Source organism: Cyrtonyx montezumae, unplaced genomic scaffold (assembly GCF_038088225.1).
Source record: "Cyrtonyx montezumae isolate F1298 unplaced genomic scaffold, pur_monq_1.0 scaffold_30, whole genome shotgun sequence".
Classification (NCBI taxonomy): domain Eukaryota; kingdom Metazoa; phylum Chordata; class Aves; order Galliformes; family Odontophoridae; genus Cyrtonyx; species Cyrtonyx montezumae.
Genome location: NW_027072035.1, coordinates 8,822,786 through 8,837,051, shown reverse-complemented (window position 1 = coordinate 8,837,051; position 14,266 = coordinate 8,822,786). Strand labels below are relative to the sequence as shown.

The window sequence follows — 14,266 nt, the reverse complement described above, 5'->3', positions numbered from 1 at the left end:
TGTGGGCTTGTGAGACCACTGTCCCCATCATGGACAGACCTAGATACAAAAGTGTGACTGAATGCTGCTCAACTTACGGTATAACACAAAATATTATCCAGAAAGGGACGAAAAATAAGATGAAAGCAGTCAAACCAAACAGCTGTACCAAGACTCTCTTAAAGCACCACTGTATAACTGATCCTAAATCTGGAGAAGTCAACTGCATATCTTTAATAAACAATGAACGCAAAAAGGGAAACGTTGCAAATTTCATTGAATTGTTGAGAAGTTCTATGATGTAAAACACTGAATTATTCCTATCACACTCATGCTTAAAAATAACATAAAGTAACTGAAAAAAACAACAACAACAACAAAAAATACTAATATACTGGAATTCATCAAGGGATGAAAAACCTCTGGTTTCTCAGTTCTGTCTATTCACACTTATAAGCGTCTGAATATTCAATAAAACAAGCAATAGATATGATTCCCCAGCACAAAATGTGGTCTTCCGTGGCTACATGCCATTGTATACACCACTCCTTATACTCACTACCGTCCTATCTGCAAATTCATGAGTAGTAAAGAACACAATGAAATGGTCCCATTAGGTATTCAGTACAGTTAGAAGTTATGGTTCTTAAGAAGCACTATGTAAAATTATTTTAACAGGCTATCTGGTAAATCCTCATTGGATTCATTGACAAACATAACCAGCTCACAAATATAGACTGACAGCAGAAAAACTAACCTCATTTAAAAAAATAAGTTTCACTGGCTTTAATTTATATGGTCATCTGCAAGTTCAATTCTAATATGATTATTTCAAACATAAAAGATGCTTCATCTCATCTCAAGTCACATAGAAGTAGACTGTGAGATGGCTCTGGTTTCTTTTTAATACAGAAATGCTGCAAGAATAATAAAAATAGATCATGCCAGCTGAAATGACTTTAAGGTAACTTGGGCTACTGCTTTAGCTAGAACAGCCAAAGATTAAAATGCTCAAAGAGACACTGTTCTGCTGAAGAGGAGAAGGAAGAGGAAGAGACTCAGGTTATTTTGTCATTTTAAATGAATGATTCTCCAGAAATAGAAGAGAATTCTTTCTCTGCTACTGCCAATCAAATAAACTCTATGAACAAGTTTTTATAGTAATAAATGCATTTTTCATTCAGTTTTATTCATGTTCCATCTTCTTTTTAGCACCTAAGATATGAATTATGCATGGAGATGGAATCTGAATTTAAATTAAAAAATAATTTACCTGCATATTTATTATGATGGAGATGGGTTTCATCTCCATGAGAGTGAGAATGGAAAACATGCTACAGAATTTCAGGGTGCATCTTTCAATGAAAATTTTCCACTTCATATTGACCCAATTTGGCAACTGATTAGTGATCCTACTCACACACAGACTCAATTTTATCTAAAAGTCCAAATTTTTAAATACGGCAATCCAACAAGAACAGATATTCTCGAATTAAATTTACCAATTTTTCCTCCTCTGTCAGGAAACAAAATCAACCTATTACTGCCTTCTTTAGCATCAAATGTTCTGCTCTGGAAGTTGCAGTTATTTGGTGTTTCAAGAATATTTTAAAAGACTAGCCTCAGCTTTGTCTTTCAGTTTAAGTGAATGCCCTGCTAAGTAAATAATACCAACAAATGGTGAGAGAATGGTGCAGTCCCTAAACACTCGGAGTACTTGCATTTCATATCTGGTTGCAAAGAATCAATCATAGTGGGGGGAACAAGATGGTTTGTCATCTTCTTTCACCAGGACACCAAGAACCTGAAGTCACTGAAAAAAAAATCATTAAGCCCTTTCCTAAATGGTCATCACTATATATACTATAGAAGTGTACAATAAATGATTTGAGAGTATTCAACGGAGGGATATGAAGATGGGAAGTTGTGTGAGGAACAGCTGAGATCCCTGGTTCTATTCAGTGCAGAGAAGATAGAAGCTGAGTGGTGGGCACAGAACGAGTTGCCCAGGGCATTGAGTACAGCCCCAAATGCCGGAGTACAAGAAATGTTTGGATAATGCTATCAGACACAGGGTTTGAATTTTGAGTGGTCCCATATGGGGCCTGGAGCTGGACTCAATGATCCTTGTGGGTTCCCAACCAACTCAGAATACTCTGAACCTCTAAAAAGTGTTGCTTACCATGGCAAAAGTCAACTTTTTGATCTTCTCTTTTTGATTTTACTAAGCTCAACAGCTAGTAAAGACTGAAGGCTTGAAGAGACAGACTCCTTGCTGTCCTTATAGCAAGAAGAGTGGGATGGGAGGAATACAGCAAAGCTAGCAGGTAAAAACATCCATGCACACCTATCTTGCATGTCTCTAAATTAAGACAATGGTAACAATGGTATAGAAAATTCACCAGTGAACAGTTCCCACCAGGAAAATAAACAGTAAGGCACTGCATTCATATACCATAGCACAACTGCAGATAGTTAATCGAGAAAACACATTAATACTTTATATATATAAAATAATTTATACAATAAATCAATATTCACCCATGACAGGCTTTAACTTGAGGCACTGAGACAGACATTTACTCGAGGCAAACCAAGTGATCCATTTTCTCTGCAAAACTATACTGTAAAGCACCTCTATTTTTTAAAAAATACTACAGCATGCCAAAGGAATTGGAATAAATTTCTGGCCCCAAGTATGTTCTTAGAATACTCACCGGTCCAGAATGTTAGGAGTGGTGCAGGACACCTAGCAAATTAAATGGCAAACTCCATCTTGCACATTTAATGAATCTGAAAGACATACTTTCTTTAGTTTGAATAAAATTCAAATTCAGTCTCCAAAGAGTATAAGCAGGTAGGAGGGCTCACTGTCATCTGAAAGTTGTATAATTTATGATCAGTATTCCACAGAAGGGGCATGAATATCCACTCTTTTCAACACAGTATTTATTTGTTTTTATTTTTACTGCCAAGCACAAAATAAAATCCCATAGCATAACAGCCTTTTGTACTGGCAGCATGCCTCTGTTAACTGGATTATTCAAAGACAAATCATTAAGAATATTATTTCCAAAGTATGCTAAAATAATGTCAGACTTCTTATTCAATGGATATTCATTAACATCTGGAATGTTTTTTTATTTCCATTCATTCATGAGAGCAAAGTTACTGAATGCAGTTTATTTAGATTAGAACAGAAATATCATATTTTTTTTCCTGAGCTACTCCCAACTTCTTTACGTGAATTTGTTACCTACTAGTGTCAGTGGTTTGGGTTTTTATATATGACAAAAAGTGCACAAGCAATTCAAAATTTGTCATGACTGATACAATTGACAGATTCCCTCAATTGTATAATGCTTTCATAATGTTTTCGTTAGAAAATGTAAAATCAAGATATCTGTAGAATACTTTACGTCATATTCAGCTTTCCAAAATTCAGTGGAGCAATCAGAGTAATCTCTAAAAATAAAAGCACTAAAAATAAATGAGATGTTGTATTATCTCACAAAGGTGGCGACATGGTAGATATGGATATATTTTAAAGATTAACAATAAAAAATCAGGAACAGTACTGACATTTTTATGATAACCTGAATACAGGAAAAAAGTTTCTTTACAATAAGGAAAAATTATTCAGAGAAAAAGAAAACTGTTCTACAATACTACCTTTTCCTTAAACCTATTAACTGTTTTTTTGTTTTTTTTTCAAGAAACCTGGAGGAAGGCCAGAGGAAAGACGCATCATTTGTTTCTAGTGGAGAGTGTTCAGGAAAAAAAACTGAGAAGATGACATCAGTTCTGAGGTCAAGTTGCACTTCTGGCATCTTATCCATGGCATATGGACACTCACCATGAGCTATGCATCTAAGCAGAGACTATACATTTGTTCAAAGGTTTCGATTTGGACATTGATGTCTTTGAGGAATTCTGGGACTTGTTTTGCCACTGCTTTATCCACTCCAAAAGCCAATATGAACAGATAGATGATGACAGATAGTAGCCTTAAAACACATAATTAGATAGATGGATGCTTATCTCTCATCTTCTGATTTACGTGTTATGGTTCTTGAATTCTAACTGGAATAGCTACATATGTGAAAAAGACAGCTAAGTTTTTCAGATATTACTTCAGTCATGTTGGAATTCATGTGCAATTCTGACCATGCAATATGGGGGTTCAGACCAAGTAATTCCCCTCTGGTTATCCCCTGCAGATCAAATTCAAGAAGAACATAGGTTTTGCTTGCTATAGCCAGAACAGTCCCTTTCAAAGTCATATGGTCGTACAGTCTCATCTTTACAATTATTTTACATGGAAAGAAATACCACCTTGGAAATCTGTTCTTGAATCAACAGATGCAAAAATCAATAGTTTCTGACAGACAGTGTGTTAGTGGTAGTAACCTATGACAGTTAACTATACAATTTTTGCTTTCATTCTTTTTCTACTAATGAAGAAGTTAAATTGCTTTGATAGGTTCTTGGTGACAGCAGGCAAAATATTTGCAAGAAGGCCAGCAAAGGGGCCTACTTTTACAGAAAGAACAGAATTCACCCAACTGGTGAAGGGAATATCTGGGTACGCAACACTCCATTGCAGGAAGCCGCCTAGGTTCAAAAGGCACTCCCTTTAGTGGCTGGCCCTCATATGAGCCCAAGGTGGCTGTACCTTGTGTCCACCCATTCTGGTGGCAGGGAGAACACAGGTGTCAACAGTTCTGTACTTCTAGGCCAGCCACACCTGTTCACCAGGTGCTGAAGCATCAGTTCAACCCATAACCTGACAGTTCTCCTACAACTGTATAAAAAAAAGGTACATTTACAACATGTATTGGCACTCAGTTGTAGCAACACTACTTCATCTTTCTGTTTTAAACTATGTATCATTTAAGAAACTGGGGACACACAGTGCGCATGTTTATCAAGCATACAACAGTATTTCATTCTCAGTGATCCTTCCTATGGCACCACGCAGACAGATCTTAAACACATCTTACATACACAGTCACAAACAACCCTCATTGCCCAGTAGCCTCAGGGGAAATGTCATTCTGCCCTGAAGACACATAATCCTCAGCAATTCCGGTGCACCTGAGCTGCTGCAACCTCTTCTGCCAGACAGATCATTCTGACCCGAACCTTCCCTACTAAATCTGTTCACGACAAAACACAAGTTTTATTCTGCAGGTTAGAAAGAGCTGGCTAAGTGTAACACAACGATCTAGGGCCTTGGACCTGAGAATGAAAGATGTGCACCCCTCTTGTCTTCTTTGGCAGACCTTCCACAAGTTTCAAAACATAGGTAGACTGGGAAAACACATCCAATGTGCTTTTCTTTCTGAAAAGACCTCTTAGAACACTGAGAAAGAAAAGTAAGGCAAAACCAACAAGAAAAAAAAATTCTTTTGTAACACAAAAATTCCTAAATTCAATTCTTAATGATTTGCTGCTATCTGACATATCACAGAGCTGCTGGCTCAGTCACCAAGAACAAAGAAAGATGTAAAATAACTGAGGAACAAGTTCAGTTTTTAAGAGCAGGAAGCAGTAATTTAAAACATATTTTCTGGTGATTCACCAAAGACACTGGCAATGCAAGTAAGGCCAAATAAAGCACAACTAACAACAAATGGAAGAGTACTTCCATGGTATTGATGACTGTAAAAGCTGTCATTTCAACCTACTTTTTAAAGCAGAGCAGAAAGGGGGAAGAAAAAAAAACCCACATAAATAACGAAAAAGACATTAAACAAATGAAGGACCAAAAATCAGCATCACTGTTTGAAAACACACAGCATGTTTGCCTACCATTCCTCAAAAACCATCACCACGCAGTAAAAAGATTATCCCTTATGAAATTAATGATGCTATTCAGGTAATAAAGACCTGCCTATTGTGTAGAGAGGAAGCAGAACTGGTAAAAACTCCTAAATAAGAAGTTAATAGCAAGTACTCATGTTTATAAATCTAAATCCTACTTCACTATGATAACACAAAAGATTACGTTTATTTTCTTTTTATGAAATCAGAAGTTAATATCTGTTTCTTTTACATATGTTCAATTATTATGAGTACTCAATCTTAGCACTGAAATTTTGGCATAACGTTTCTAAAAGCTATGCCAATGTTACAGCTAGCATACTACCATTTGTCACTATACGACAAAGGCAGCTCAGTTACTTGGTTAGTTACTAATAATAAGTGACAAGGCTGGGGACTAATGTTTTTTCAAGTGGCCTATTCTTATATGTCATTATTTTCAACTCCTAAAAACTACATGCATTAAAAAAAAACAAAACAGTATTCTTTAAAGCACTTATTTCAAGAGGTGCTCATTTGCTCCATTAGAAATACTTTTTTTTTCCTTTTTTTTAATTAAAAAGAAGATAACCAAAATCAGTGACAAAAATAACACTGGGGCTGAAAGAATAAATAACTTCAAAATAAAGGAAAAACAGCTCTATGATATAATACTTTTCATTATTAATAGCTCTTTAAATACAAGAAAGCTGTGAAAATTATACAGAATGATCATCAACTTGTTCCAACTATTCCAAGCTGCTCCAGTAGTCATTTTTTTAGTAAAACGTTAACAGCTCAATTTATTGGAATAACAATGCACTCTGTACACAGACTAATAAGTGTATAGAGATAACGTAATACTCTGTATCACCTAACTATTCTTTCACTGTCCACTTTAGGCTCTAAATTTTAATTTACATAAAATATATTCTCAGTGGCTTACAAGTTAATTAAAACTTGAGCAGAGAGACACTGACCTGAGCATTATGTTGAACATGATGTATCACAAGCATCCTATTATCATGCTGCAGATTAACTACAGTTAGATTAAAACATAATATCACTATGGCACACGCTGCAATGGAGTGCAACAGTGGAACATGGTGTCAATACAAACATACAAACTTTCTGCAGCTTCTGCTGTAGACTAGATCCAATCTGGTCCTGTGAACTGAGTGTTCACATGAGGTTTGAGTGGATTACGTGCTGCTGAACTATACATTCTGGTTCAGTTACATTCAGTCTGCTCTGTGCCTGCCAAGGATGCCCCCTCATGCACACTGAAGCACAGTGGGAGGGAATAACAGGCATTTGTTTCCAGTGCTTCACTCAATGATCCAAGTTAAAGCTTCAGTGTAGGTGCACCCACAAATTGCCCTTTAAAAAAGAATGGTGTAGTAAAATATTGCAAATAAAATCAGTGCTTTTGTGCTTCTGTAAATTAAAACGTAAATCCACACCCTCATCAATAGTCCATTTTGGCTCATATTTAAAAGATGATAATTATGTTTCAAGTACAGTATTTTTAATACAGTGGAGTTTGGGCTAATATAAAATATGATAGGCAACTTCATTCACACTACCAACCAGGCATTAAACAATTCCTGGAAGGCAGTGGGCTAAGGCAGCATTAGTGTCTTTGATGTGACCAGCTACAAGCACTGACAACTAAACATTTCACTCACAGCAGACAGAATCAAAAAAACTATTTTCCACCATACCATGATGGAAGCAATGCCTCAATCACAGTATTAACAGGATTCAGATACACACATAAGCCATCATAGAAAAAACATACTCTGTTTTTTATGCCTCTGTGAAGCAGGTGCAGAGTTTGTAGTTCAATGAAAAAATCCCTAGCTGCAAAAGAACAAGACTTTGGCCTCAAATTCCAACTGTAAAACAATTTAAGCAATGGCCTATGGCATTTAGATATTTATTTACTTATCTAAAAAGTAACTAACATCTAAAACAGGCATTCAGACAACAGAATCAACAGCAACATTTCACGGACTGGTTCAAAATGCCTAACTTTTTTCTCCAAACTACCCACACATTTTTCTCCTGATTAAAGCCCTCGGGTGAAACGGCATGTCTATTCTGAAATTGCTTTTATTTACAGAATAGTACAGGATACTCTTTTTTTACTTTCTAAATGCTTTATTTTTATTTTTTATTTCACCAAAAACACAGGGCTGAGAAGCTATAGAGCTTCCACATAACACATTCAATGCCTGTTAACTATTATATTTACAACCCTTTGCAGGTAAACATGTATTTTAAGAGGGACAGACTTCTCCCACCTCTTCAAGACATATCTTAGTTAACAAAAATCTCTCTAATGTCCTCTCTCTGGCCAACTTAGCACTCAACTGTCTTCTCCACGAGAGCATGGCTTCAACAGAAAGAGTAAAGTGCATGTCCATCATGGAAGAGCCTGTTCTCACATGTTAAGGACATTTTTCAAGGAGGAAGATGAGACAAGCAGGAGTGCTGAAGTCTTCAGCTTCAGACCTATGCTGCCAGTGCATTGTGTGAAGAAGACAATTCTCCATGTCCACCTTCCTTGCAGATGCCTTGGTGCCATGAAGATACCAGGTCTTCTCTTACTGCTATCTTTCTCCTTCAACTAGAGCTCTGGTATAACACAGCAGTGACAAGGGAAGCCTTAAAATTCCACCTTCGACAGCCTTCCCTATTCAATGACCAGTTGCCTTCACAGAAACTCTAGCTATTCATCTGCAGATAAGAGCTATAAGGGTAAGAAGCAAGTTGCAACTAGTGGCACTGTGCGACACAGGGACAGGCAAATCTATACCTGCAGATTTTGTTCAATGATAATTTTCCAAGAGGAATTCTCACTGCAGTTTAACAAAGCAGCCCGCACATGGCTTTGGACAGCTAGCACTGCACACCGTCAGCAGCACACGTGTCTACCACAAAATCATCAGATCTAGCACTGAAAGTTGCAAACCACTAAGCAGAATTATTTTGCTGAAGAAGGGAGTGACCTACCCCTATAAAAAAAACATACTTTTCTAAGTAAACATGGAAAGCAATCTGTAAAACAAATGACTATTTCAATAGGCAGAAAAAGGCCCCACACTTTCTTCGTAGAATCACAGAACATTGCAGTCGGAAAGGATGTACAAGAATCAACAAGGACCACTCCTGACAGAGAGAGATTTGTCATTCTGCAGAATGAAATTACATAGGCTGCTCTGAAAGTAATGCCTCATATTTATTTCCATGGAAACCACAACAGGTATAAAGAGCAAAATAGCACTATTTGATACAGAAAATTCTCAGCTAAAAAACATGATTTTCAACAATAGTCACTACTATCAACTATGCATTTTCACCAGCAATGAACAAGAGTTTGACATCACTGGTAATAATGACATCAAGGAAACCATCACCTTCAGCCTCATATTGGTTCAGTAGGTCCTGACAAACTGCACGTAGCAGTCACTCCATTATTTCATGAGCATTCATGGGACCCATATGGTGCAGTATTCTGCAATATTCCCACATCGTCACCATTGCTTCAAATGCATTGAAGCCAATATTCCACTTCATACAGAGTTTTGTGTTTGTAATCCATTGATTCACATGTATGAGCCAATTGAGACCCTCTTCATTTTGTGGTGTGACAGCTGTGCATGGGTGTCTGGAACGTGGCTTATCTTTCCTGTCTGAATTCACCCACTGCATCACTGCGCTCACATCCACTGTCAGGTTTCTATAAATACCAAGAAAGTGCCAACAGAAGCCATTTTTCCCACATGGAGGAATTCAGTGACACATCTTTGCATCTTACACACTTCCACGTCAGACACCATTTTATCAGACCACCCCTCTGCTGCCATCTGTCACATGGCAACAAAACATAATGGAATATTGGTGGGAAGCTTCAGCCTCTGCTGCCATATCACCAATATCCACCTCTGATGTTGTGGCTAACACAGTAAAGAAGAAGGCACTGCTTTCATAGCCTATAAACCACTCTTTGGACTTCAATTCTCTGTGCTCAGAACACCTGAAGCAAACCATGATTCAGCTATCACCATCAATTCAAGGTAAACTACATGTACCAAGCATCTTTCAGTTTTCAGCAGCAATCACAAAACTGAAAGTGGTTTTGGATGATTCTAACTACCCTTCTTATACAAAGAAAAATCCCCATAACTTTTCTATTTTTCTTTATTTTTTTCTTAATGTTTGTTTACAAAACTAAAAGCCCTAAGTATTTAGTAGAAAATACTTCCAACCTCTCTTGGCTGTTTAACAGATCTGCAATACACCTACAACATAACATCAGGCAGTTTCAAATCAAATGATAACAAAACTTAACACAATTAGGTAAGCCAGTGCATACTAAGTAAAATAGTGACTAAAATTCCAATAAAGAGAGTTTTTGTAATATTGCTGAGTATTAAAATATTTGTTACTGAATTTCTCCTTCCCTCATACAGTACTGCTACACTAATGCTTATTTCAGAAACGCCGTACCAAATGATACTGCATGAGCTGTAAATGGCTAACAAAAGGTTTTAGTCTTTATAGAATGTACAAGCTTGGAACCCAAAATTATTAACATATTTTTCCAAGAGTGTGAAAAACAATCTTCCAGCTGACATACATTCTGAAAAAATCAAAAAGTTGCCAATGCTGCCACCTTCAGAGAAATAAGAAATACATTTTGCAAAACAAAAATTTTATCTTTAAAGCTTTTCAGAAATGGACTAACGGGAAGGTAAAGTAGCCAAGCATTAAGTAGGATAATAATAATAATAATAATAATAGCTGTCCTGCTTCAGAATAGTCTCTCCCACTCAGAATACTGTCTCTAACAGTGGCCAAACACAGATGTCACAAGACGAATACAAATAGAGCAAACCAACGTGAATACTGTCAAAGAATATTGTCATAACACTGAAGAACTTATGGTTCAATAATTAGCAATTTTATATTTAATTAACTTCAATGGGTTTCTCTAAAGTAAACCTGAACCTCTTGAACCACTGTAAATTCTCAGCATCCATAGTATCCAGTGGGCACGAGACCCACTACCTAACTAGACACAGTTCTATGTCCAAATTAGCGTTTTCTCACCCACTCCCATATGCTTCCATTCATCTAAACTGTATTTCATTTGTCACTTTGAGCACTGGCACAGCTGCACAGAGAGGTGGTGGAGTCTCCTTCTCTGGTGACATTCAAGACCCACCTGGACACCTACCTGTGCAACCTGGGCTAGGAAGCTGATCTGGCAGATGGGTTGGACTAGCTGATCTCTGGAGGTCCCTTCCAACCCCTACAGTTCTGTGACTATGTGATTTAAATATCCTGCCAGCCTAGTAATGTCTTCTTGCGATTCTCCACAGGCAAAATCATCCTTAAAAACCCTTGACAGCATATGACCAGCAAACATCACTCTTCATCTTTTTACTTATGAGTCTGGAAAACTATGAGCCACTGTGAAACCCCACAGCTAAGCTTCCCAGTCACTTCTTTCTTAGCCATACAAGAATCATAGAATCAGAAAATGGTTTCCATTGGAAGGGACCTTTAAGATCGTTTAGTTCCAACCCCCTGCTATAGGCAAGGACACCACCCTCTAGACCAGACTGCTCAAAGCCCCATCCAGCCAGGTACTGAATGCTTCCAGAGGAGAGCATCCACATCATCACTGAGCAACCTGTTCCAGCATCTCACCACCCCCCACAGTAAAGAGTTTCTCCTTAATATCTAGTCTAAATCTACCCTCTTACAGCTTAAAACTATTTTCCTTTGTTCTGCCTTTCTAAAAAAGTCCCTCCCCAGCTTCCCTGTACTGGAAGTCCCCTCTGGAGCCTTCTCTTCTCCAGGCTGAAGAAACCCAGCTCTCTCATCCTGTTTTCATAGGAGAGGTGCTCCTGTCACCTGATCACCTCCACAGCCTTCCTCTGGACCTGCTCCAACAGCTTCATGTCTGTCTTGTTTTAGGGACCCCAGAGTCAGATGCAGTATCGCAGATGGGTACAGAAGAGCAGAGTAGAGGGGCAGAATCACCTCCCTAGACCTGCTGGTCACAGTTCTCTTGATGTAACCCAGAATACAGTTGGACTTCTAGGCTGCAAGCACACACTGCAGGTTCATGTTGAATCTTTCATCAACCAGCACCCCCTGGTTCCTTCTCAGGGCTGCTGAGGAAGCAAGATCTACTGTTTAGAACAGCTAAGGGATTTGTCAGACACATTCTGCAGAAAGGTTACTTTCCAAGGGGACCCCCATACTTGGGGACATCTGTCCAAACACAGGCCTTTTCAGGCTAACAAAAGACATATTCCAAAACCCTATCTTGAAGAAGTCACTTATTTTACTATATTATTTTAACTTGGAATAGTAAGATTACCCAGCTGGGCGTGGCTGTTTCCTACTCAAACCTTCCCTTAGGGTTTCAGCATCTACTGTCTCTTCTTGTATGATGGTGTCTCCTTGCCCAGCACTCTGCCTGGTCATTATACCCAAGGCCTAATGCATACAAGTGAAGTGCAAAGGACCTTATCCTTAGGACTAATAACAATCAAGGTTTCACCACTGGTACTCGGGCATCTGGTTCAACAGAACCAATTCTAAGTTGTATGACTATGAGTTGGTCATCTTAGCCCATAGGTAGCAAGCTGCCTAAGAATCCCTTGGAGAGTGTTCTTGCCACCAGAATTTCCCTCTGAGTAGGGACAAACACCTCTCAAGGTACAAAGAAACCCATTCACTCAGAACATGGTTATACTTGGTTAACAGATCCTTAGTAAGCAATTTACTGTTATTAAGCTATACTAGCTCTGCTAAGATTTGATCTAAGATTCATCCAGCACCCCCAACCCTCTTCGTAGCAAATAATCAAAGATATCCAGCCATTTTGAACCTTGTTAAGTTGCTGTTATCATTGCTCAAATTACCATCTTGCATCTATTTATATAAATAAATATCTTTCTGTCTTTAGAGTGGAGCGTGCAGCGCTTTGGGCTCCTCTGCAACACCCTGCAGGGGTAGAAAGCCCCGCTAATACTGCAGTTTTCAAGGACTTGACTTCCTGAGTGGTCAACATTTTCAAACCCATGAGATGAACACATGTCATATCAGCACTATGGAGCCTTCAAAAACTAAGCTCAGTCTTTAGCAGCCATGCTGAAAGGACTCCAGGCAAACCGCACAGAACAGCACTTACTCAGGTGACAGAGTTGCTATCAACTGCTGTTGCTCAGCAGTGTACATTTCTGTGTCACTTCTGGAAACAAAACCAACCTGACTACTTCCTCCTCTACGTTTCCATGTTCCTGCATAGGTGTGTGATAAAGTACAAACCTGGGAAAGGGTACGTAATCCTGTTTAAATCTCAGTCACAAGAGTGGCAAAAAGGTAGCAGCAAATGCTTGAGACCTAGCCAGCAAGCCAAGAATAATGTTTTATTGTGTTCCAACAGCTCCTCCAGCCCCTTTTAGCTACAGCAGGCAAGCACAGGTGCATTCATAGCAATACCTTTCACTGCACATCCTCTCATCAAAGAAGTGTGCCAAGAAACCGTAGTACCACCTGCAAATTTCCCACTGTCAACGGGGATTTTAATAAACGCCTGTTTTAGAATTCGCAATTGCTGTTATTTACCGATTTGCTGACTCAAGTCATCCGGTGCAAGATCTTCTCTAGTGCTTTCCTTTTCCACTCTTTTTTAAAAAGTGCTATTTTCTGCCTATAAATTCAACATAAACCAACAACTGTATTTTGAGAGGGGAGGGGGAGGGGAACTGAATCTTACGCCGGGACATCGGTTTGAAAGGAAACGGAAAAAAAGAAACAAACTGAAGACTTGGGACCCTTAAGCCGTGGGCACGCAGGAGCGCCAGGCAGGACTCACCGCAGTCCGCAGGCTGACAGAGGCCTGCTCACTGCCGCTGCCCGAGCTGCGAGCTGACAGCCAGGCTGAGGGACCGACGGAGGGCAGGGACTGCGAGTCCGGCACGGCGAGCGGCAGGGACAGACAGCTGGGGCTCCAAGGGGACGCAGCAGGGCACGGAGCCCGGCGCTGCACGGCACCTGAGTGCCACGCACACACGGCGCGGCTCACCCCGGGGCTGCCACCTCTCTCGGGTCCCCGGAGCTCGACCCCCGACGGCGCCGCACGGCCGTCAGCCGCCCCGCCCCGCGGCTCCGCGCACACCAAAGTTTCGCCGCTCCCGACCCGGCGACGCCGCCCCACGAGCTCCCAAACCCCCCCTCACCGTCCCAGCTCGGACTCCAGATCGAAGAAGTGGGTCAGGGCGTCCTTGTTAGAGCCGTCGATCCAGTAATCGGGAGCGGGGCGGCCGGCCGAGCCCGAGGCACAGGTGGAGCGCATGGTGACTTTCAGCTCGAACCCCTCTCCGCGCCGCCTGCAACCGCCGGGGCTGTCGGAACTACGGTTCCCCAGCAGCTCCCCCAGCCCGGGGGGGCGGGC

At 39.9% G+C, this 14,266-nt stretch overlaps 1 protein-coding gene across 1 annotated transcript in view; it reads right to left on the bottom strand.

Annotated features, from left to right (window-relative positions):
* The window catches only part of CAMK4 (calcium/calmodulin dependent protein kinase IV), a 142,955-nt gene extending 128,709 nt beyond the window's left edge, over nt 1-14,246 (bottom strand). The window contains exon 1 of the mRNA XM_065744144.1: nt 14,052-14,246. Within this exon, the coding sequence (XP_065600216.1) occupies nt 14,052-14,167 (116 nt within the window). The 5' untranslated portion in view covers nt 14,168-14,246. The remainder of the gene's footprint in view (nt 1-14,051) is intronic.
* Nucleotides 14,247-14,266: the final 20 nt, after the last annotated feature.